The sequence below is a fragment of the Eptatretus burgeri genome, chromosome 10, assembly GCF_056783735.1.
Source record: "Eptatretus burgeri isolate ZD-2024b chromosome 10, Ebu_testis_v1, whole genome shotgun sequence".
NCBI lineage: Eukaryota > Metazoa > Chordata > Myxini > Myxiniformes > Myxinidae > Eptatretus > Eptatretus burgeri.
In genome coordinates this window covers 59,138,611-59,164,432 of record NC_140970.1, presented here as the reverse complement: position 1 = coordinate 59,164,432, position 25,822 = coordinate 59,138,611, and the positions used below count along the sequence as shown (strand labels likewise).

The 25,822-nt window shown below is 47.3% G+C and overlaps 1 protein-coding gene across 10 annotated transcripts in view; it reads right to left on the bottom strand.

Moving 5' to 3' along the window:
• The window catches only part of RFC1 (replication factor C subunit 1), a 191,305-nt gene that overhangs the window by 131,104 nt on the left and 34,379 nt on the right, over positions 1-25,822 (bottom strand). For 9 of the 10 annotated variants that reach the window (XR_015062484.1, XM_085898573.1, XM_085898572.1 and 6 more), the window contains 2 exons: positions 15,585-15,692; positions 8,366-8,592 (listed from right to left, as the gene is read on the bottom strand). Coding sequence is in view for 9 of the 10 variants with exons in the window: in XM_085898573.1 (XP_085754699.1) it covers positions 8,366-8,592; positions 15,585-15,692 (335 nt within the window). In the remaining variant the exon portion in view is untranslated. Of the gene's footprint in view, positions 1-8,365; positions 8,593-11,541; positions 11,810-15,584; positions 15,693-25,822 lie in introns of all 10 variants that reach the window. The other variant, XM_085898580.1, reaches the window with a different exon arrangement.

Sequence of the window (25,822 nt, the reverse complement as noted above, 5' to 3'; positions counted from 1 at the left end):
GGTGAACAGGGGCAGTGGGCATGGCATGGCAAAGGCAGCAGGCAAACACAGCCCGCAGAAGAAGGCCGCTGCAGGCAAACACAGCCGGCAGATGAACTGGCCGGCACAGGCCTTGAAGAAAAACAGCCAGCAGATGAAGTGGCCGGCACAGGCCTTGAAGTACCACAGCTGCAGATGATCCGGCCGGCACAGGCCTTACAGCAACGCAACAGCTGCCGATGAAGTGGGCCGGCCTCTGCCTTGCAGCAACGCAGCCAGCAGATGAAGCTGGCCAGCCTTTGCCGTTCAGTGGAGGTTGGTGGAGGGAGTGCGGTGGTGCTGGCCACTTGGAAGGCGGGCTCGGACCTACCTACCTGTCTCCCTCCCAACCTATCGCCTTTGCCTGTCACTGTACATACCCACTCCCTTAATTTGTCAAACCCCAATTTAGCCCCAACTTATTTTTTTGTTGTTTTTATTTTTACTTCCCCACTATAAATCGTCCCCTAACCCCCTTTATCGTCTTTGTTCGGCTAACCTATCCTGTCACCAAGCCTACTCCCAACCCCTACGTTCCCTTCCCGGAGGGGAACAAGGGAGAGCTAGCGTCCTGTGTCGAGGCCCAACTCAAGCCTCAGAATGGCCTCCCCAGAGTTCGGCGATCTATAACCAAAGTGGGTCCAGCGGCCCACAACGAGAGCGAGGGGATGGATGGTGCGGAGGGGTACATCTCCTAATCTACCCCAACCATTTAACTATTAAACTACCCCGGGGCTTTCAACAAGCGCCTCTCGCTTAAACTATTGGTTCTAACAACCCAGATTCCCGTCGCCTGTGTTGGTGTCCTCACAATTTCGGGCCTCGCCCCCCAATTTTCTCTCCGTGCCCTCACACGGTCTCATGGCTGGGACACGTGGCTCCCTTTGGCAGGCACGACCCTCTGCCGAATCTCCCGCTATGGCACCCCCGGGCACTACACTGCCTCCGAGCCTACCAGCTCCCTAACACCGGGGAGTGCCCCCCATGGCACCTCCCCTGAAACGCGCACGTGGCAGGCTGGCTTCCCAGGCCCCTTTCCGAGGGTCACCCATGCCCACAACACTGCCCACGCGGCTAATGGCGCCCCGGGCCCCCGCACCAAGCAGGCGCACCCGTGCCCACTACTCTATCCCGGCCCCCCATGGGCCCTTGGCCTACCACGGCCGACTAGCCTGGTGCCCGGGGTACCCACTCAGCGATACTCACCTTTCGCAGCCACGCTCCCAACCCGTCAACAGGGCTCCTGCACCCCTCCAAACGGGTTTCGAGCCTACACTCCCACCAACAACAAAACGACCTCCATTTTTCAATTTGACTAACCCAGCTAACTCACTCTACACTGACCCCGGGGTCCCTTGGGCGGGAGTCACTCCTCCCCCCAATCACTCATCGCACCATGCATTCCCCATTCGCTCCATACACACAGACCCGCTGGCCTCACTCACTCACCAAGCACATGCTTCCAATCCACTCACCAACAACTCTTCAACACACACACCGCTGAACTCTGCCATCCTCCTATCTGCATCCCCTAACTAACTCGTGCTCCCACGTCGTCCCTTAAACTATAGCACGTTCCTTTTAACACTACGTAGCTAAACTACGTCCCCGCTACACATCCACAAGTCTGTCACTGTCTCCTAACTCATTTTATTTCCCAACCTAAAGCTCACTAAATCCCTCTACCTAATCCATTCCACGGACTCCATGAGGACTTACCCCTGCCCCATGAAGTCGGTCTAACTAAGCTAACCCTTCCCCCTAACTAGTTTCCATCCTGTGCCCTAGGGTAAGGGGGTCTTCCACCCCTTGCCCAGGAATCCTGTGCACCCGAAAGTGAGGCTTGTTTTTTTATTTATTTTTTTTTTTTTTTTCCATGCGCATCACCAGCGCAGCAACTCGCGCACTTTGCACCTGCCCGTGACGTCATGCAGCTGCACGTGTTCCTCGTCCCTCCTTGGACGGTACCATCCAGCAGAGATACCCCTCCTGCCGGATTCCAACCCCACGTGCAGCCATGGCGTCACCGTGCGCATAAAAAAAAAACACAAGCCCCACGTCTCGAGGGGTTCCCCACGCGAACACATGTGCTTTGCCCGTTGGAGCTTAACACACATGATCGCGTGGAGAACCCGTCCGGTCCAAATCCGTAATCCTGCCTAAACTTTGTCCGTCCGCGGGATCGGCAAATCCACCGCTGGCGTTTCCGGACCGGGACTTCACTCTCGCAAGCGAGCACGTGGCGGTCTCGTGCGTTGCACAGCACGAACCGCGTGCTCACTGCTGGGTGAACCCGGCACGGTCCCCGAAACAGCTACAGCCGCTACTCGGCTTTCTTTCCTCCCATGTCGCCGTCGTCGCCATTCGACACACGCACTCCCGCGTGTTACGACGCTCACACTCCACACCATTAAACTCACACCGGGAGACGCGGCTGCGTGCTCCCGCATGCCAACCGACATCTCCCTCACATACCGCTCTCTCACACACACGGTCTCCCTTGCACAAACCATACCACTCACACGTGGTGCTCCATTCACTCGCGCGGGGGCACTCACCCGCGGTGCCTCACTCACACACACGGTCTCCCTTGCACAAACCATACCACTCACACGTGGTGCTCCATTCACTCACGCGGGGGCACTCAACCGCGGTTCCTCATCCACACTCGGCGTGCTGGGAAGCACACACTCCGGCACCATCGCCACCACACCACTCACACACGGGGTCGCTTCCACACACGGGGGTGCACTCACACAGGGACAACCACACTGGGGATTCGTGTCCCCACAAGAGTCTCCGGGGCCTCTATGCCCCCCAAGCTCTCCGTGCACCCGTCCACAGCACTCGTCCCCTCGACCTCGCAAAGCACAACCGAACTCACCTGGTCGTGACTCGCCTCAAGGGGGAATACTCCCTCCCCTCGTTCCTGGAGGAGGCCATCCAGGTGCTCGCACTGGGTCTCTACCCAGTCCGCGAGCTCAACCTCACTATCCTCCACTACCTCCGTGTGTGTGTGCACGTCACTTACCCCGTCCAATTCATGCAGTCTCTCCTCTATTTTGTCTGTCTCCCGTGTCTCTATACATTTTCTCTCCTGGTTCCTTTTTTCTGTCTCTTCCTGGTTCCTTTTCCTTTCCCATCTGAGTCGTTCTTTCTCTCTGAGCCCCATTAGCTGTTCGTTCTCCCTCCGTTTTAGTTGTTCAATTTCACACTCATAGAGTTGTTGTTTTCTCTCCCACTGTTCCTCCTGCTCTTTGTTTTCCAATCTCATCGTTTCTTTCAATTGGCTCATTTCCTTCCTGTGTTTCATTGGCTGTTCTCTCACTACTCTTCCTCGTTTCCTCTCCTGTCCTTCCTTCTCCAGTTTCATGGTTCGCTTCATTTGGTTAATCTCCTTTTTGTGTTTCATTTGCTGCTGTCTCATTACTCTTCCTCGTTTCCTCTCCTGTCCTTCCTTCTCCAGTTTCATGGTTTTCTTCATTTGGTTAATCTCCTGTTTGTGTTTCATTCGCTGTTCTTTGTCTATCTCCTCGTACTCCAGCCTCAGCTTTTCTTTCAATTGGTCAACCTCAGATTCATGTTCTTTTTGTTTTCTATTCCATTGTTCCTCTCATTCTTCCCTCTCCAATCTCGTTGTGTCCTTCAATCTCCTGATTTCTCCTTCCTGCTTCATTCCTTGCTCCTTTACTTTCTCCTCGTATTCAAACCTATTTTTTTCCTTTTGTCGTTCAGTTTCAAATTCATACTCTTTCAGTTTTCTATTCCACTGTCTCTCTTGTTCCTCCTTCTGCAATCTCGTCATTTCTTTCAACTGACTGATTTCTTTCTCCTGTCTCATTCGTTCTTCCCTCATTACTCTTTCTTGTTCCTCATTCTTTAGTCTGGCCTTCGCTTCCAGCTGTTCGATCTGTACAGTGTGGTTTCTTAAAGTTTCATTTTCCGTTCTCTTCCTTTCCTCTTTTAACACTCTCAGTTCGTTTTGTAGTTCCCTCTCTTTGTTTTGGTGTTTCTGTAACTCAGAAACTTTCTTTTCCAATTCTTTTCTCATCTCCGCACCCTCCGACCTTGCTTTGGCTTCGAACTGTTCTTCCGGCTTGCGCTTGTGGTTTTCTACCCGTCTTCCCAGTTCCTCTGTCTCCGTTTTACCTCCAGTCCCAGCTTATCAACTCTCTTCGTCATGTCTTGAAGTCTTTTCTCACACTCCACCGTTTCGACCTTCAATCCCTCCTCTGTCTCCTCCTGGCTTTCTTTTAATTGGTTTTTCGCTTCGAGTGCGTTTCCATCCATTTTTTTATTTTCCATTTGTTGCGTATTTTTCTTCATTTCGTTGTTCCCTTCTTTCATTCCGTCAATTATGCTCTGCGCGAGTTCCATAACGTGCTGTATTGTCACCTGCCCTGGCCACTCCCACTGACTACATTTAGCGGTGGGGTTATAATAAAAAACCGACCAGATGAACGGCATCGATGCCTTTCCCAACCTTCTGGTACGGGTTTCTCTTGCACGGTGATCTCGTCCTGAGCCATGGATTCTACATTACTATTACACATACCTAATCCACCCGGCACCCGCTCGCCTTGAGACGCCATCTTGCTTCTCTTAAAGGGTTAATTTCGCTCGCTCGTAATTTGGAGGGAATCGGGGGTCGCTTCTCTCACCCCTGGACTGATTCCCGTGAATTTAATTGGAGACAGGACAGCCCGTTTTCCTGTTCTCCGTTACCAGTGCCGCGAGGAGGGCGATGGATTTGTATCGCACGACCTGACACCAGTGTTACGGATTCGCGCCCGCCGGCGTGCGACGGCCACGTAACTCGAATCGCGGCACGTCGCCCACCGGACGGACAATCCAGTCGTGACCCTCTCGGACTAACGCCGGGAACCAGTCACGGGTGGACCTTTCGGTCTCACCGCGATCGAGCCAATCGGCCCCCGCGTGGGATAGGGTTGCTCGCCAAATTCGACCTACCTAAGTACCCACACGGAGGGTAGACCGGGCGATCGCACCTCGCCGCAGGTTGACTTCGGACACGGGCCACTTAAGCGACCCGTTCCGTACTATCGGGATAACCGAGCGGTGTTATTCGTCGACCTCGACGGTTCGATTAATTATCGGGCGTATTCAGCCCACTACCAACCCTTTACGTGAAGCAAGATGAGGATTCAATGAAAGAAATGACGAAGCGAAGCGGGAAACAGTTCAACACAAAGCACATTTATTCGCGATGAACGGAAAGCACACATATTCAATTCCACCAAAAGCACATAGAAAAGAAGAGAAACACAATGCAATTCCACCAAAAGCACATAGAAAAGAAGAGAAACACAATGCAATTCCACCAAAAGCACATATAAGGAAAAGAAACACAATGCAGAGCTAATACCGACTACGCCAGCACACGGCAACACTTATACAATTTTACTTCACAGACGGCGCCGACAACACATACCCAAAACCAAGGAAAAGAACACCCTCAAAGATGAGGCGGGCCTGAGGCCGAGAACGGGTCGGGCCTACCCGTCTGGTGATGAGACGCGGAGCGGCGATGGTGCCTCAACTCCGCGGGCCTCGCGGACAGTGTCTGGTAGGGGGTGGGAAAGGGGCCCCCTTGGTCGCACTATCTCAGCGCGGGGGGAAACAGGAGGGGGTTGCTGATGCTCGGGGGAAAGGAGGATTTCTACTCTGCCTCGAGTCCCGCGACGAGCGTCTCCACCTCGACCAGGTCGCGCCGTCGGCCTCCCTGGTGTGCAGCTCCCGGCACGACGCGAGCACCCCCTCGTCTGCCCTCGCCGCCTCTCCACAGCTCCGTCCCCTTCGCTCCGACTCCAACGCACACGACGACGACGACGACGACGACGACCAACTCCTTCTTGCTTCTTCTTCCCAACTCCACCGACTGCGAAGTCTTAACTCTCTCTACTGACGAACGCGGTCGCTTATATAAGCCCCGTGGCTTCGCTCTCTCATCTTTGACCCCCTGCCTTCGACCTTTCACCTCGCTCCCCATTGGCCCGAGAAAAAGTGGGCGTGAATGCTTTTTGATCCATAAATTTGCATATAGCGATCGCCCTCCAACGCCCTGGAGGCGGGGCCAAATCGCCCCTCGCTCACCGATTGGACGGAACAAAAGTGGGCGTGTGTCATTTTTGATCCGTTTTTGAAGTGGAAAATCCGTGGTTTTGTGCACGCTGTTCGGCGCGCGCCCTGCACGAGTCCAACACCGGTACCCACAAGCGGCGCAAGAACGGTGGCGATGCGACGGTTGCGAGGTGTGACGTGAAGCGGCGCCGCGGTGGGTGGTTGATGTTGTGGTTGGTGGTGGTAACAATGGCGGTTGGTCCAAAATAAAGATAGTAAAAGAAAAACGGCTATCCTGAAGAGTCGCAGCACGCATGAATAACATTTATTCCCACTAGACAACGGGTTTGGGCCTAACTACACATATACTTACCGAGATATCTCACCTAAGGGACCTGAATGGTGGTTTGCGAATTTGGTAACCACAACAATATATATATATATATATATATATACACATATATATATATATACACATATATATATATATATATACACATATATATATATATATATATATATATATATATATACATATATATATATATATATATATATATATATATATATATATATATATATATATATATACATACAACTCCTCAACTCTTCACAATCTCCTTTGAAAGCTCCACAATGACTCCATGTGATACAATAAACCTACAAGGTATTAGCTCAAACATCAAATTTATACTGGAATCTACACATTACAAAAATAGCTAAGACTGCCTCTTCGAAACTCAGAGTCCTGTTCATATGTCAAAGATTCTACTCCTGTGAGCAATTGCTTCAACTATATAAAGGATTGATTTGTCCTTGTGTCGAGTACAACTCTCACATATGGGGAGGTTTTAGCTCCACATACTTACTGGACAGGATTGAATCCAAATTAATCCGACTTGTCAACTCTCCAAATCCAACCTCAAAACTCGACCCGCTCGAATTACGCCGCAAAGTTGGCTCTCTCTCTCTCTTTTTTCCATCGATATTACTTCGTTTTCTGCTCCCGCGAATTTTCTGCTTGTGTACCTCCGTAATTAACGGGACCCCAAGATACTCGACAAGCCACGACATCGCATGATTATTGTGGCCATTGGCATCTCAAGGGCGGGTTGTTATGATGCTTGTTTCTTCCCCTCCACTGCCAAACTCTGGAACTCTTTACCTTCTCATGTTTTTCAAAACACTTATGATCTTCCTCTTTTCAAAAAGCAGACTTTTTTTTACTTCCTCAAAAACTCTGAGACGATTCTCTCTTTCTTCACTCTTCTATCTATGCAGTTAATATATTTAAGGTGTGGTCTCAATGAGGACTTATAGTCCGTTACTGGAGACCTTTACAATGAAAAAAAAAAATTGTTGATGAAGGTAAAAGATGCGACGGTGTCCTTCCCAAAGAGTAGGCGAGCTATTGCTGGCACCCTGAACAAATTCCTGCCCTAACCTACAGGCAGTGTTGCATCAGTGGCACAGCCATGTCGTCAGCCAATTATGTTACCCTGCAATTAAATGACATAATTAACATATGTTTATCCTATTAGATGTAGAATAATATTCATGGACAATTTTTTTTGTCTGTTTCGGACTAAACATTATTAATAGGTGAACAGAACAATAATGTGAATTTTCAGCTTGTTGCCACTTGTGACATTTAGTTTCAATCGACATAAATGTATCTTCTTTAAGAGAGGCACAAAAGTATTTCTCAAATTGTGAATAAATGACATCAATTCTCCGATGTTCCTCCTTCTTCCACTGGTGGAGTCTCCTTATTTGATCTGTTCAAAGAGGTCAAAGGTCAAAAGTCATGTGCCCTTTGTAAATCTCAATCTCTCTTTCTTTCTCTGTCTCTCTCAACCTTTAATTTTTCATGTGAGCTTGAATCGAGATCAAACATAACAGTGAGTTCACATCTAACATGAGTGGAGGCATATCCAGGTGCATTCACATCAAATTCTACTTTCTAGTTCAATTTTTTTTTTTAATTTTAATTTTATAATTTATATTTTACTCACAAGTGCATTCAATGAATATGAGGTTCGTTATCATTCTGCATTTAGATCCAAAATATATTGAATGCTTGCTATAAGATACTGTTAGTGTTTTGTGGAATATTAACCTTTTTTGGCAGACTTGGTGAATACAGGATTTTTACACACGTTGGTGTTTCGAAAAATAATAGTAAAAAAAAAAAAAAAAAAAACATTGAAAAGATTTTAAAAAGTAATAAGAAGAAGAAACCAGCAACCCACATTGGACTACTCACCACCTTATGCTTTGAAGCCATTTGAGGTCGTGATGACTGGTGAATATTTCCAGAACCAAAGTAATCAGATGCAGAGATAGGCATGTGCTTTTGCAAAGAAAGCATCCTTTTGCTAACTTCTTTGGATTTGGTCGACGTTGAGGCCGGTTGTGAACCCTTAGTCCCATCCTGTCTCTGCCAATCGTCGTCGTCGTGCCTTAGTTTGCTTTCTGGGATGTGGCAATCATCTGTGGCCAGCGGAAAGAAAAATCATCGAAGTAAGTCGAGGGTCTTACCTGGTTTTTCTTTTTAACCAAGATACATTTCACACTAATAAAAATTCCAGTTAGAGCATGTGTTTTTATAAAATTTATTGAAATTCGCCATAAATAAGGCTGGGAGCCACTAAATGTGTAAGGTTACAAAAGAATAGAAAAAAGCAGAAAAGAACAAAGATGAAGGAGGTATAAATATGTTATAAAAGGAGCCGTGTCTGTCTGTCTGTTGTGTTATAACTTGAGAACGGATTAACGGATTTCAATAAATCGAACTACGGTGGATTCAGGAAACTCCTGGGAAAGTTTGTGATGCAAAAATTCTGATTTTATTTTTAATGGGTATTTGGGCACAAATAGAAACTACAAACGCCAACTTGCGATGCTGGTTATCCCTGCAATTCCAGAAATCATTTTTCTTCTTGCCCTATTGATTAGCCATCAAAGAAAAATCCTTATTTCCGTCAGCGAAGCGACAAGTCTTACATTCTAGTTTATATTATTCTTGAAAGAAAACGGACAATAAGATGCGAGGAAGCACGTGACCGGCAAATCATTCCAAATTGATGCAACACATGGAAAAAAGCTACTTGCATTTTTCTACACCGAGGTATGGCCAGAGTGTATAGGTGTGAAATGGTGGCAAGATGAGTCTCCCAACCAAAGACCCTAACAGAAGATACCAAGTTGAAAAGAGCAGGTACCATGATGATGCCTGAAAACAAACTTAGAGTTGCAACAGATGTACGATTTGAAAGTGCTTGTAGAGAAGAGCTGAGTTCTACTTCAACCAAATTAACTACACGCTTCTGGAGCCTGTCTAATGAGGACAGATGACAGGCTGGTGCTCCAGCCCAAATATAGCAATAATACTCCATAAAGGGGCATATAGTTGTCTTATACAAATAGAGGATAGCATCTGGAGATAGAAATAGCGAGGCTCGATAGAGACAACCAACTCGCATAGAAGCAATCTTTGCAATACCTGATATATACTTCTCCCACTGAGATTAGGGGAGATATCAAGACCAAGTAAGCACAGGTGTGTACAGGAGGAAAGACCCATCTCAAGAACGAGACAGGGACAGCAATTTAGTCTTCTTGGCATTGAAAGTGACAAGCCAATCGTGACGCCACCTCAACACATTCTCAAAATCATCGTTTGGTGAGGCACAAATCCACTACAAGAAGTGTTTATTTATTTATTTGTTTTTGTATACATTGTCGAGACTCGTGTGAGAGCTAACACATAACTCCTAACAAGAGGGACAGGAGACAAGAGAGGCGGGAGAGTGAAGGACAAAACAGTGGGGAAGAGACATTAGATCTGTGGAAGGGAGAGGGATGGGGCGGGGAACACGGGGACAAGATGGACATCAGGACCTTACATGGCAGGGAATTTTCAGGAAGCAAGGCAGGGAATTTGAAGGAGGTGGGTTTACGGTGGATAAACAGGGGTAGAAAAGATCATGGTTTTGGATGGGGGAAGAAAAGAGGTGGTGGTGAACAGCTGTTTTGAAGACCTGGAGGGAAGAATAGGATTAAAGAGAGTGTGGGAGTTTATTCCAAAGGCAGGAAAAAAGAGGAATGAAAGAGTGAAGGTGAGCAGTAATTTGTCATTTTGGTAGTTTTACCAGAAGGGGGTTGCTGGTGGACCCTGAGCACCCTGCGGAAATATGGGGGGGGGGGCGGCCATATCGCAGACAGAGCGGGGAGGGGGGTGAGACCAGCGAGGAGATGGTAAAAGACAGAAAGACCACCAACCTGCCTGTATGACTTGAATTAGGGGATACACAGTAGAGTGTGGAATCATCAGCATACATGGCGAGCTGGGATGAAACGTTTTCAGACAAATCATTGATATACACACACCAGAACGAAAATAGGATAAAGAACAAAACCCTGAGGAATTTACAGAGCAAATTGGAGACAACTGACCATCAAGATTCACCTTCAATTTACGGTTGGAAAGGAAAGCAGAAATTATGGACAACATTTCACCCGACACACCATACGACTAAAGCTTGCACAGTAGTCCCTTACACCACACCTTATATTAACAGATTGGTGCTGTGATGTCAGCCTGGGAAATCAACATAACATTAAACTAATGAGAATTGTGGACAAGTATAAATCACGTTTCTGCACAAAAAAAAAAAAATTGAAAATCACATTCACACATATAGTACGGTGATACCCAACCCTACGGAATCCTGCTTCGTGTGGATTCGCTTGAACGTGAACTAAATATTCAGTTTTTAATTGCTGCATAATATATATTATATATATATATACAGTATATAGATATAATATATACATACATACAGTATATATCCAAAAGCGACAAGTTTAGAAGCAAAACCTCAACCGTAAATGGGACCGCCAGTGTTGGCATCGCTTGCAGCAAATCAGAACATGTATGACACGCATTGTTGTGTTCCTACTCTGTGCGCCGCCATATTGGTAATTGTGCTGAAAGCCTTTCAGGAGCTGAAATCGAGTGTTGAAGTGGATGGAGTCAGATGTCACTGCCACCACTGTTAGGTGTAAATTTGGTTTGTTGGAGTCGTCTGTGAGGACAATTGTAAATAACAAATATAAAAAATTAAAGCATCGAGAGTCAGTCCACAACTCCCATAGTTGCTACAGAATTCATGAGATCTCGGCACAATTTAATGGAGAAGTTGGAGACTTTTATACTTCTGGATTAAGGAGATGAATCCACGTGCCCTGCCTTTAAGCCAGGCAGTAATTATGGCTAAGGTACTGAGTTTGTATGAAGAAATGAAAGAGCAGGAACTTGAGGGATGAGGCACTATGTTTACAGGATGAAGTGAGAGCAGTTGAAATGATGAATTGAAAGAGCAGTTTATATGATGAAGTCCGTCTAAGTCTAAAGCCCCTGTGGAAGTTTACCCTCACCAGCTAGTTTTAATGTGGACGAAATGGGGCTTTTTTGGAAGAGGATGCAATCCTGTATGTTCATTTCCAAGGAAGACCCGGACCGTTTTCCCCAGGAGGGGTCCGTGGCTGTTTTCTGGTCGGCTTTTCACGCGTTACACGAAGTGGTCCGGTTTTGCCTCGTCGGGGGCCAGGCATGGAGATTGAGGTGTCGGGACCAGGGACCTGGAACCTTCTCGGGGACTCTGGGAGCAGGTGCAATTCCATCCCAGGGCGCCTTCTCGTGTACCTACGCGTTTATGGAGTGAAGGCAGTTGGTGGGGAAAAGGCTTGCTCCAAGACACCTCATGGGTAAATCAACCGTAAATGTACAAAATTTCTATTTTTTTTTTTTAAACAAATTACGAATATATATTCATTTAATAGTGCTCATTAATGATTTCAGGTTATCCCTGTGTCCTAAGAAGCAACCAGGGTTGCGTCAGGAAGGGCATCCGGCGTAAAACATGTGCCAAATCACAATGCGGATCATCCGGATGATCCGCTGTGGCGACCCCGAACGGGAGCAGCCAAAAGAAGAAGAAGAAGATTAATGATTTCAGGTCATTACAGTTAATGTTGTTGTGGTTTTGAGAAACTGCAATTGTAAATGTGTACACACGGCACGTAGGTCCTTCAGCATAGTTATTCCCGTAATAAATGTTTAGAATAGTCCCTTACCTTTAGATGGGTTAGTCAGTTAGTGGGATCAAAACTGCATTGGAACGGGTAGATTAGGATTCACCACCTATTTTTCTTTTGCACATAGAAGGTTGTTGGCAAGTCGTTGGCCGCCATTTGATGCGGGCATGGGCTGACCGCTTCCTTACATTCCATCCATCTATCTATCTCTATCTCTATCTCTATCTCTATCTCTATCTCTATCTCTATCTCTATCTCTATCTCTATCTCTATCTCTATCTCTATCTCTATCTCTATCTCTATCTCTCTCTCTCTCTTTGTTGTTGTTGTTCATTTCCTCTCCCTTTCTTTTTTCTCACACGACACGTAAGTACAAGCACTTTTATTTAATACAGAGTGTAGTTTGACACAATCTCTTCCCACACACATGTAAGGCAATCAAGACATGAAGTGCAGTTACAAAAACTAAAACTCACCCCCCCCCCCCCGGCTCTAAGGGAGATCTCTCATCTCGCAACATTCAACCATTAAACTCATTGTAAGCCATCACGTGACTGGGCGATGTTTGGTCAGCATTAACCTGAGCAAAAGCAGTTTCTCTGTCATCCCCATAATAAGAGAAGTTTCCCCTTAATAAAGGCCGTTTCCCCATAATGAGAGAAATCGGCTCCATTAGTTTCCCCCATAGTCATTCTTGCGTTAGGGCATGGATAGGGAGGAGAAACGTCAATGTGCATGCAGGCCCCGCACAATGACATACACATTCTCGAAGCTTCCAGGCCAGCCTTATAAAAGAGCGAACCCCAGAGCGTTTGCTCGTGGCTCCATGCAAGGGTCGCTCATTTGAGGCAGTCCGTCTTTTGCAAGGGTCGCTCGTTTGAGGCTCTTTTACAATGGTCGTGGAGGCTCTTTCAACGGTCGTGGAGGCTCTTTTCAACAGTCATTTGTGCCTTCGGGCTTTTCCGATGTCGTTTTATTTGCTTGACTCTTTCAATGGTCGTTTGTGGACATCCTGAGGCATGACGTCAACGGGCGCTGGACACTGTTTCCTGAGGTCACGCTCCTGGTTCTTGGCATTTTCGCTCCTTTGGCTTTTACCTCACGAACTGTCATCACGAGCGAGGAGCCAAGGCTGCGAGGGGGCGGGTGGAGCCAAGCCAATTAATAGGACGGAAACCAAGCTACACTATCGACACATCTGGGAGGATCTCACACTTAGGCTATCCCCTCACACATCTTATCTGCTGCACCTTTCTTAGTTTCCTTTTTCAAATACACTCGCAACACACACACACACACGGTTGTGCATTATTAGGCCCATGTAATGTGTTCAGTGGTAGGTAAGGCACTTGTTAAGTTTGCTCTGTGTCTTTTCTATTTCTCTGATCTTATTGCTGTACAAATTGCTAAACTCTCATTTCTCTCCGTGCCATTAAAATCCTTATGTTCCCTCCCCCATCTTTTAACTGCTGCTCACTTGTGTAAATAAACCTGTTCTTGTTGCATCTATTTCTGATCTGTCCGTGTCCGTCTTTTCCACCATTCGTCTAGCACTGTCCACACGTAGATAGCTTGGGAGGTTGATATTCCTGACGGTTCGGTTTGCAAGGTCCGGCGTGTGCTTGTGGTACAGCTCGGCCGCATTCAAGATCACCAGATAAGGTAAGTAGCACATTGCCGAGGGTGCGTTCCCTGGTCGGGAGGCCACGGGACTCCCAGTTAAACGGTTGTTAGACGGATGGACACTGGGACGCGTGGTCACTGAATTGGCATTCGTAGTCGCGTCGCAACCCACCGTGGGGTGAGTTTATTCGCTCCCGGTGGCTTCAGGTCCGGGTGAGGTCGAGAGAAACCGGGGATTTCCCCCTCGTAGTAGGCTCAAGCCCTGAGACCGCAACAATATTTATCATTCTTATGTCCCCGCAGGTATCGCGTCTCCTCCAGTAGTAGCACTTCCTGTCCATGTATTCTCATTAACACAATGCTTTATGAGCCTTGTTCTGCACGAAATTGCTATTGAGCGAATCTCACAGCTGCACTGGTCAAGTGCCCACCATTGAGCCGACTGGCATCGTGGGAGCCTATCAAAGGTCGCGCATACATCCCAGTGCGAGAGTAGGCGGGGATTGACATGTCCAGAAAGCGGTGAGCTTGTGGTTTGGGTCTCCTTCCTGGCTTCAAAGCTTGTGGTTCATGATTCCTTCCCCCTATGCCGTTCCTCAGACTGCTCGTTGATGGTTCAGCTCGGGCAGATTTAGCTGTCAGCCAAAAAGGGTCAGAGACTTATGGTTGTGGTCCAACCTCCTGCTGTGGAGACGCCATCCAATTTCCGCCTGTCCAGCTGCACATCGGTTATGTTGCTCACATCTGGGCTGCAGAGGGTATTCCATTGCTTGACTCTCTCTCTGGTCTTTCTTAACCAGTTCAAACATTCTCCCGAAGTACAGTAACGTGACATTCGCTTGCGATTCTGCTTGGAACATCCGAACCAGTGGACCGGCATGACCACTACAATAGTGGTGTGTCAGGATTCAGACCAGGAAACTGGCTCAGGCTGACAACTGTTGCAATGAAATGTAAAACTAACTTTATTTGGGTGTCAAGGCTCATGGAAAAACAAAAGGATGTCCAAAAGAAAGATGGGGAAAAACTGCAAGGAACAGATATGTAACTACAGTGATTGAGAAGCAAACCCTGACAATTAACCTTCTAAGGATGTTATTCAGGTCACAAGATATATGTGACCTTAGACCATGCCTAAAAGTGGGGGATTGGGTAAAGAAGGAAAGCAGCAGCTCCAGCCCACACACGGCATCCACAATCCATTGCACTTCGGATCAATGCTGGATACATCATTATAATCTGAGAAGTGAGGAAGCTCCTGATCCTCTGGAGCAAGCGAATGGAGCAATCAGCTTTGAAATGCAATCTGCCCAAGAAAGGTTATTAGCTAATCATGAGTTCCAGAAGCTCGAGACATTATACCTCTCCGAGAAGCTGACCATAAGAATAACCCAGGGAGCTATCCTCTTGCCATTAGTGGTTCCAAGAGTGAGAAAGATTTCAAATGGCAATCACTCCTGAAGCAGAAGGGTCGCAATCCAGTGATTGATTCATTTTATTTTTGCACTTTTGCAAACTATTCCTAACCATGTTACAAACTATTTAAAAAAAATTTTTTTTTTTTTTAAAAAGCAATGATTGCTCTTTTGTTTCACAATTTATAGGGAAGCTATAAACCTTTGTTTCTCATTGAAAAAAAAATGCTGCCAGTATGTTATCAAAATGGAAAAACAATACTTATACAAACCCTCAGCAACAAAAATCTTTCAGCAAGCCATATTATGATTAACGAGCAAAAATAAATAAATAATAATTCTCACCTGAGCACGAGACAGAGTATGCAGGTGTTTTTGTCTGCAAATCATCAGTATTTTTAGAAGAATGTTTCACTGTATGTTTGGTTGGTGGTGACTTCTCATTGTCAGATTCTGTGGGAGGAGGATGGGGAGGATCACGCGGAGCGGTGGAACAATACAAGGCTTTGTTTTAGTTAACACAACGTATATTCAACATTTTTATCAATTATGCACAAACTCTACAGTAATTCTGATGCAAACTGTCCACTTCATACTACATCCAGGTATAAAACAAACATATATTATTACTCAAAGAAGACAAGACATAAGAAAGTTGTGAAAACTACACAGATGTGTATAATGCAGATTGGCATATCACGAAAAAGGAAGAATATGAAAGCAGTACAGTGTTACGGATTTGGAAGCCATTTGCACACAAACAGACAGCAGTCCCAAAGCTTCGTTATTTCGACAAGTATGTGTTTATAGTTCGGGTCCCGTCCCTTATGTCTAATGGGAATTTCATGTGTGCGCTGCGAGTTTCTTTTATAATTAGTTTTGTACATCGATCCACTCCACGACTTCAGCGCCATTACGCACGCGTTTGAGGCCACGGTCATAGGCAGGGGTGAGATTCGCTTCAGCCCCAACCCCGCTCCAGCGAGATGGAATGTTCCTCTCGTCCAATCAGGGGTGAGATCACCTCAGGACTAACCCCGCACCAGCGAAATGGAATGTTCCCCCCCCCCGACCAATCCATAGACAAGTTACCTCAGAGCGGTTCCCTCCACCCGCGGGGGAGGGGGGGATAAGAAGAGCGAGCGGTGAGGAAGCGTTGGTCTGGTCTTGTCGGTCTTTTGGGTGTGTGAGCCTCTTGGAGTCAGTCTGGAGTCGGGCTTTTCCGGGGTTCCTTTGTCGTGTTGGTGCTCGGGGTGGGCGATCGTCGTTCGAGGCTGACCGGGTCGTTCGTGTATACTGGCTGCGCTCATTTGGATTCTGGATCGTGGGTTCGAGTCCCATGTGTTGGAGCGCTCGAGTTAGGGATCCCCGTTCCCCTCCACGGACCCCGAGCCCCACAAGTGAGGGCCGAAGAAACCGCACGAGGCGGACAGGTACTGGGCCAGACTCTGATTCCCCAGCTGACATATCCTTCTCGGCTGGAGGGTCCAATAAAGACCCGACGAGATCCATTTCTTTTTGGTGTGTGTGTGTGTGTGTGTGTGTGTGTGTGTGTGTGTGTGTGTGTGTGTGTGTGTGTGTGTGTGTGTGTGTGTGTGTGTGTGTGTGTGTGTGTGTGTGTGTGTGTGTGTGTGTGTGTGTGTGTGTGTGTGTGTGTGTGTGTGTGGCGCCAGTCTGTTAAGTAGAATTGTTAAGTGCTTTTCGCTCATTGTAAATTGCATTTCTTTTATTCGGATAACTCTGCTCTGTGTTTCCCTCCCTATTGTAAATAAATATCTGTTAAATGTTCCAGTTCGTTGCCTGTCGTTTCTACCATTGACCCAGCACGGTGCGGGCTTGAGAAGTAGTAAGGCCGTTTGTGCCGTAAATTGTTCATTTGGTCCGGCGCAGCTTTGGTAACTTCCGCTCGGTTACGCCGGATCCGAGTCGGTACATGTGACTTGGTTCGGACAGAATCGGCTGAGGGTGTGGCTTCCCCGGTAGCTCGACGCGTGAGTACTTAGGTAAATTGGAATAGACAAGTGGACCCTACCTCATGCCGTCGAAATATTGGCGACCACGGTCCTTTAAGTGACCCGTCGACTCTGGAGTTATCCGGAGTGTTCGGTGGGAGACGGCCCTATTGCTCCGTCTAGCGGTCGCTCCTCGCCACCGACCCCCGGCCCACAACAATATGACCACATCATATGAACTCCTCTTACCTGGGAACCAAGTGAAAAATCAATTCGCCACTTAAAGGGGGAACACGTAAAAATCATCAGGGTTCAAACAAGATACTTTCATTTTTTATAGGTGAAAGAATTCCCTGAACCAAATGTTAAGAGAAGTATGCTGAAGGCTGTTTGAAAAAAGATGAAGCGAAGTTTTAAGGGTAAGACTTTCTTCAAAGTAAGAGCGAGATCTCAGGATTGAGAGGAGTTATATACATATGGATGGAGGGGAGGGCTCTTGACATGAGTGTTGGAGGGATAGAAAAGTCAAGGTTCACTGGTCAAAGGGAGGCTAGATAGGAATGAATAGTTGGGAGAACAGGATCAGGAGTCAATGGTCGGAAGCACAATTGGATTCCACTGGAGAAGAGATTTTTTTTTGAAACAAACCGTAATAAAAGAAAAGAAAACATTAAAATAAGTAGAAGTGCACTTGGTAGAGCGCGCACACCTTTGCCACGCAAAGTCCGATCCAGGAGAACATATCGGGGCCAATACATTTTTGAAACATCATGCTATATATCATTTTTGGCCTGATCAATGATGAAGCATAATTACAAAAATTAAATAGTTTTCGTCTCCAGATCCAGATTCGGATCTTCACCAAAACCGAATCAATTCGCCCTTGTCACTTCCAACCTGTCCACCAAGTTTCATCCGAATCCGTCTAACCTTTTCAGATATCGTGATATATATTTCTATATATATATATATATATATATATATATATATATATATATATATATATATATATATATATATATATATATATATATATATATATATATATATATATATATATATATATATATTTATATAAATTCAGCCCCATCTCAATGGTGAGGAATCGCTTAAAAATTATCAGATCCGGATCCGGATTTGGAACTTCAGCAAAATTGAATCAATTCGTCCTTGTCACACACCCAACGTGTCCACCAAGTTTCATCTGAATCCGTCCACAGCTTTTTCAGACATCGTGCTATATATCGTTTTTCACCCTATCTCTCAATGGTGAAGAATCACTTTAAAAATTTGAGTCACCGGATCCGGATCTTCACCAAAATCTAATCAGTCCGTCCTTGTTCCACACCTCAACTGCCCACCAACTTTCATCCGGATCTGTCCACAACTTTTTGATATATCCTGCACACCAACAACCAGACAAACAAGCAAACAGACAGACAGGGGTTAAAACATAACCTCCTTCCACTTTCGGTGGAGGAGGAAATATGACAGAAATAAAGAGAATAAAAAAATGGAAAAGGGCAAAAAGAATAGTTGTCATAAAACAAGGGGTGTCCAAAGAGGAAGGGAAATGGCAAAATGTGAAAAGGGATGAAGAAGACATAAGTATGAAAAATGGGGGGGGGGGGGGTGGAACGTTGGAAAGAGATGAAGTTGACTTTAAAAGAAAAAAAAAAAGACTCATTGATTCTATTTGGTGCAAGTGGACCAAGTTTGAAAATTATGCTCTTTTTTTCCTTATATTTTTGAGTTTCTGCATTGCTGTGGCGGAGAGGTAATCGGGTCTCTGTAGTGGCATGGCGGAGAAATATTTGGGTCTCTAGCTTGGTCTTGGCATAGTGTTTCGGTTGGCTGGCTTGGGATCTTTGGGTCATGAGTTCAAGTCCCGTTGGACGTTGAATTAATACCAGGTGGGGTTGACTCAGCCTGTAATCCTTCTGAGGTCGGCAAAATGAGTACCACCTTGCTGGTAGACTGCGTCGGAGTACCAATGGTCAAGCTTTGGTCGATCTTTGAATCCAGACATTATGTGACCTTGCTTTGAGATTGGCCTGGCATGGTTGCCATAAAAGGTGAAGCGATGAGCGTTCAGGAGAAGGCAGAAGTGACACGGAGGAGGTCTTGGAGGTGAAACAGAGGTCCAGCTCCAGCAGCATACGGAGCCTTGGAACAGCGGCGTGCTGTGCACAGCGGGAGACAGGCTGTGATGGCATCGTGAGTTTGCATCATTGGGGACACAATGACCACAGATCTGGTTGTTGATCCAGTGCACCTTGCTGGTGTGTGGATTCACTCCTGCTAGCAGATCGGTTGTGCTCAAGAAGAACCAACACAAGTACTCGGGATACGAAACAACTGTACGTTGGCACCTCACGACAACAGCTTCTCTAGGCAGCAGTGCGTCAAGGTCGTCCCTCCTCCCCATTCCTTCTCACGATTCAGCTGGAGACACGGTGAGATATCCATACCGCATGATAATTCCCACAGGGCTCACTCCCTCCATACACAAAGCTGACCTTTAATCAGCAAGTTCGTCTCTCCACGGCCGTTCATTTGCATATTCACTTCAACTGCACGTCTGTTTCTGCATGGCAAAGTTAATTTGCATTCACGCTTCAGCAAGGCAAAGCTCACCTGCACGCTTGTTTCGACACGACAAAATGTTCCTTAATTGCACGTGCGGACACTGCAAGATTTTAACTTTGATTCACAGCATGAGTCCTGGTTAAAGCGGGTGTATTAAAACGTGAGTGTAAAGTTGCCTTTCTCAAAGGAAAATTGCCTTTCTAAAGAGTTCTTGAAATATTTGAAACTTCATTGAAATATAAATATGTAACTTTGATTAAGTTTTTAAAAGCATTGACTGTGACTTGTATTTCCTGTGTGGAATTTCAAAGTTACTGATGAATTTTTGATTGAATCGTCATTGAATTATTATTGAATGATATTCGTGCATTTTAACAGTGGGTTTTAATAAATTGTATTTTAAAGTTCCTTCTGCTGCATGTCGCTAGTTATCTATCACCCGGTTGGTTGTTGATTGACCGACAAGTTTAAAGAGATCGTTTTAATTGTCTGCCGTGTGACCCTTCGTGTACTTGTGGACCACTCGCTCTGAGGCATGGAGGCCACACGTAACACAGGTATGTGTATGGTTGTACCAAAAATGTTTATTTTTTTTTTTTACCCCATGCACACAAAGCGAAAAGCTCTGTGTCTACAAACGTCAGCTTATGATCGAGGAACTACTTCACTTCAATTAAACGTTATACAGTATTTTCAACAATGTAAAACACAAATCATAATCAAAATCTGAATATGAACCTGAAGTTTAACCCCTGAATTTGTTCCCATCACAAAGAGGAGCGAGAATTTTTATTTTTTTTTTTTTTACACTGTCTGCCTGTTTGGCAGTCAAATAAAACTGAAAATCATACCAAACAGGAAACTTAATGTTTTAAAGGACATCAGAAAGGACACAAACAACAGGCACGAATAACTAATGTAACATGTGAAATAAGGTGTTGAAGCCAACTTCCAAAAAATTGTTTCCACAGCCTTTAAAATCATTATTTTATTTCAATTGAATTATATAATTGAACACTCTCCCTCTATCGAGTGCAGCATGTGGCTGCTGGTTGCATCATTGGTTGGGACGCGGCTATGCCGCTGATGCAGTGTCCCCCTTACCAGTACACTGGTACTCATTTTGCCGACCTCGGAAGGATGACTGGCTGAGTTAACCTCCTGGTGTATATTAATTCAGCGGACAACAGGACTTGAACTCAGGATCCTAGGATCCCAAGTCGCCACCCTAACCACTAAGCCAACACCATGCTTTAATTGAACACTGGGGAACACAAATCACCTTCTTCATTTGGCACTTTAAAACCGCTTATTATGGCATTTTACTGGATGACATCATAACTAATCAAATTTTCTGCTCGTTAACCCCACCAGTGTACTTGTTTCTTATGAGAGCATGCCTGCATGAGGTAGTGTATTCTATGAATGTCATTGTCGTCTTTTTTTCTTGTTTTTTTAAACACAAGCATTCAGATAACTTGACAAGACTTGGAACACCCAGAAACACCATACAAGACACTAACTACCACCATATAAAAACACCATTTGGACAAGCCAAAATAATTGGGGGAGGGTGGTTGGGGGGGGGGGAATTAAAATGGCACTCGCAGAGTACCAGTTAATGATACCCTGCCCTCCAGATGTCTGGAGAAGACATATGCAAAATAAGTAAACATTCATTTACCCCTACTCTGTTGACGAAACCAGGCTTTGTATCTTCACCCTTATCTATATGTACTTGTCAGTGCATCACCTCCATAAAACCAAAACCATGAAACCGAGCAGCCTGAAACTTTGCATGCACATCAAGAAAACTTAAAGGAAGTGCAGGACTGAAAATTGGGTGTTTGGGTTAATTAAAACACCCCTTTTGAAGATAATTAATGGCCTTATTCAATTATATCCTTTATCAGGCGCATCCTTAGACACCCTTGGACACCTCGCTCACACTCTATGGGGGTCCTAATTCGCCATTTGGTTCGGCCTATTCAAACATGCCTCGATTTGGAAACACGATCCACTCTCACGGACTAATTAAAGTATATCATCGAAATATTATGTCGGATTTAAGAATTGGATCTGGTGAACAAAATAAGTGTCGAAATCTGGAGCGAAATCTGAAAATTTTAACAAATTAACGATTTTTTATAACTTGGTGTATTCTGTGCTGTATCACGTAATTGGGTTTTCATATATCATGACTCGCCCGCTAGGGGTGGCAGGAATGTACATCCGGACGCGCAATAAAGCGGAGTTGATGCTAACACTCTTGCTTCTCGTGTTCCACTGCACCTCGTACACTCTAGTTGGCTGACGAGGATGATTGAAAACGGACATGTGCCCGTTTTCGTCGGAGACGACTTCGAATTGTTTTCAGAGTAATTGGGATGCTTCTTTCCACGCGAATGATGTGGTTGACGAGAGCAAACAGAAGTCGATCTTGCTCGCTTCGCTTTCGGCGGAGCATTATCGACTACTGAGTGATTTGGTGGCGCCGGACAAGCCGCGTGATGACGGGCTGTCGTTTTGGGATGTTGTGGAGAAGATGAAAGCACACATGGCGCCGGAGAAGTCATTACAACTCGCTCGATACCAGTTTTATTGCCTCTCAAAAGGTGCAGAGGAGCGCGTCGCTGATTTCGTGGCGTGGATTAAGCATTCGTCCGTGGCCTGCAAGTTCACGGCAGGGGAGCGTCCAGCTCGGCTCAGAGATCGTTTTATTGCTGGTTTACAAGATGCGAAGATGGTTTCGGCGGTTGAAGGGTGAAGCTGAAGGTGAAGGGTGAAGCCATTACATTCGACTCGGCGGTCAGCACGGCTACAGCGGTCGAGCAGACTCGCGGAGATGTTCGGGCCATCACCGGCCACGCGGGGTCGCAAGCACCCCGGGACGCGCGCACGACCTTCGGTGCGGGTCGGACGTCGCCGCGTGGCCGCACGTGCGGCGAGGTGACCCCGCGGACGTGTTTGGGATGCGGAGGTCGACACCTGCGCCGTGCGTGCCCGTATCAAGGCACCGTGTGTTTAAATTGTCACAAGGTGGGTCATCTGAAGCGTGTGTGCCGTGGGGCGCCGGCCACCGTTAAGGTCATGGACGGCGATATGCGAGGCAACCGGGGCGGAACCGGCAGCCGTTGATGGGCCTGTTTTCAATTGGCCTGGCGGCGGCACGCCCGATGACGGTGGAAATCGAAGTGAACAAAACGCCGATCACGTTTCAGATCGATACGGGAGCGGCTGTGTCGATCATCGGCGAACAGACCGCGCGTAGACTCAACGGCCTGAAGCTTATCAGGTCAAACCTCACGCTGTTTACGTACACCCGCGAGAAGATAACGCCAGTCGGGATGGCAGACGTGTCTGTGCGGTACCAAGGCCAGGTCGCCACGCTTCCGTTGTACGTCGTGCGGGGGAGGGGTCCGTCTCTCCTCGGCCGAGACTGGCTGTCCCGCATCAGGCTAGACTGGGCCGCAGTTCACTTTGTGCAAACCGTGCCGAGCCGGTGGGAGGATCAGTTGGAGAAGATTCTTCAAAGACATCAAGGTTTGTTTTGCGACGACCTTGGGAAACTCAAGGGCGTGGAGGCAAAGCTCTTCCTGAAGGAGGGGGTGGTTCCTCGTTTTTGGAAACCACGACCGGTGCCGTATGCCCTGCGGGACAAGGTCAAGGGTGAACTGGATAGGCTGGAGGCCTGTGGAGTGAACGAACGGGTGTCGTATTCAGATTGGGCCACCCCGGTTGTCACGGTGCTGAAACGGAATGGAGACGTCCGATTGTGCGGGGACTTCAAATCCACGGTTAACCTGGGGCTCAGCGTGGAGCAATATCCACTGCCGTCAATCGATGATATATATGCGCGATTCGCGGGGAGTCAATACTTCACGAAGCTAGACCTGCGTGATGCATATTTTCACCTGGCGATGGATCCCGGGAGTAGCGAGCTTTTGACAATCAACACGTATCAAGGACTCTATCGATATACCCGACTCTGTTTTGGGATTGCTTCGGCCCCGGCCTTGTGGCAGAAAGCCATGGATCAGGTTTGCATTGGCCTGCCCGCTCAGACCTACCTGGACGATGTGCTCATTGCGGGGAAAATGGCGGACGAATACCTTGCGAACATTGCCCAATTGCTGACAAAGCTAGAACCGTGCAGCCTGCGCTTGAACAGGGACAAGTGCGCGTTCTTCAAGCACCACTTGGAATACTTCGGGCATATCATCACGCTGGAGGGGCTGTTGAAAGGTCCTCGGAAGGTGGAGGCGATTCAACACATGCCACCGCCTCGCGACAAGACGCAGCTGTGCTCGTTCATTGGTATGGCCCAGTATTACCAAAGGTTCATGCGCGGGCTCAGCTCACAACTTGCGCCGTTAACACGGTTGCTCAGGAAGGACGAGCGCTGGGCTTGGGGGCCTGCACACCAGGCGTCGGTCGACCGCGTCAAGCGGCTGCTCAGAGGATACGGTCCTTGTGCACCACGAGCCTGCGCGTCCGCTCTTATTGGCATGCGACAGCTCTGCATATGGCATCGGGGCAGTGCTCTCCCACAGGATGGACAATTGTTCCGAGCGGCCTGTTTGTTTTGCATCCCGGACGCTGTCCGCAGCAGAGTGGGAATATGCCCAGATAGAGCGCGAGGCTCTCAGCCTCGTCTGGGGTGTGCAGAGGTTTCATCAATACCTGCTGGGGCGGCATTTCACTTTGCAGACGGATCACAAACCGCTTCAATTCATCCTGAGACACGAACGCAGGGTACCGGTGGTAGCGGCCGCGCGAATACAGCAGTGGTGTCTGTTTCTTGCTGCTTACGATTATGATATTCAGTTCCAAAGCACCGAGAAGCATGCTAACTGTGACAGGCTCTCACGCTTGCCGTGTGCGGAGGGTCCAGCTGCATCTGAGTCAGCCGACCGGTTCGATGTGTTCGCGCTGGGCCAGGTCCAAAGCGGGCCGATCACGGCCAGACAGGTCGCGGTGGAATCGGGTCGTGATCCGGTGCTCGCCCGTGTCGTCCAGGCGATTTCTACGGGGAATTGGAGCGATCTACCTTCGACACCGGCATTTCAACCTTTCACGTCGCGCGCATCGGAGCTGTCGTTGGTCCACGGTGCGTTATGTGGGGAATGAGGATGGTGATTCCACCGAAGTTCAGGCAGCGGTGTTTGGAAGAACTGCATGTCAGTCACCTTGGCGTTGTGAAGACCAAGAGTCTTGCTCGTAGCCTGTTGTGGTGGCCGGGGTTGGACAAAGACATTGAGCAGTTGGTTAAGCGTTATGCCACGTGTCAAACAAATGCTGATAACCCGCGTCGAGCCTCGGGGCTATGACCGACCTCAGACAGAGCCTGGCAGAGGGTCCATGTGGATTTTGCAGGGCCAGTTAATGGCAAAATGTTTTTGATTGTGATCGATGCATTCTCTAAATGGCCGGAGGTTGTAGTAATGCAGCATACATCAGCAGACATTACAGTGGAGAAACTGCGGACGATCTTTGCTAATAAAGAATTACCGGAGATCCTGGTCTCTGATAACGGTCCGCAGTTCATCGCAGGTGTATTTGATGAGTTTATGCGTCAAAATGGTATTCGACATCTAAGGTCCGCACCGTATCATCCTGAGACGAATGGGCAGGTTGAGTCGTTTGTTAAGATGTTGAAACGGGCATTGCGCAGGGGGGAGGGGGTGTTGAACCTGTGCAGACAGTGGTCGATGTCTTTTTGCTCCATTACAGGAACGCGATTCATCCTGTCACGGGTGATTCGCCTGCCATTCGTCTCTATGGACGGGCATTGCGGTCCAGACTGGATTTGCTGCGACCTGGAGGGTCGGGGAGTGGGGCGGTGTCGCGTCCGACGCTGCTGCGCGGTTTCGATGTGGGACAGCGGGTAATGGTGCGCGATTATTTCCACGGTTCCAAATGGGTGCCGGCTGTGGTCTCTGTGGTACTGGGCCCGGCGAATTGCATGGTGCGGACTGATGGTGGGGAGGTGTGGAAGCGGCACATGTACCAAATGCATGATCGCTGTTCAGCGTCACCCCC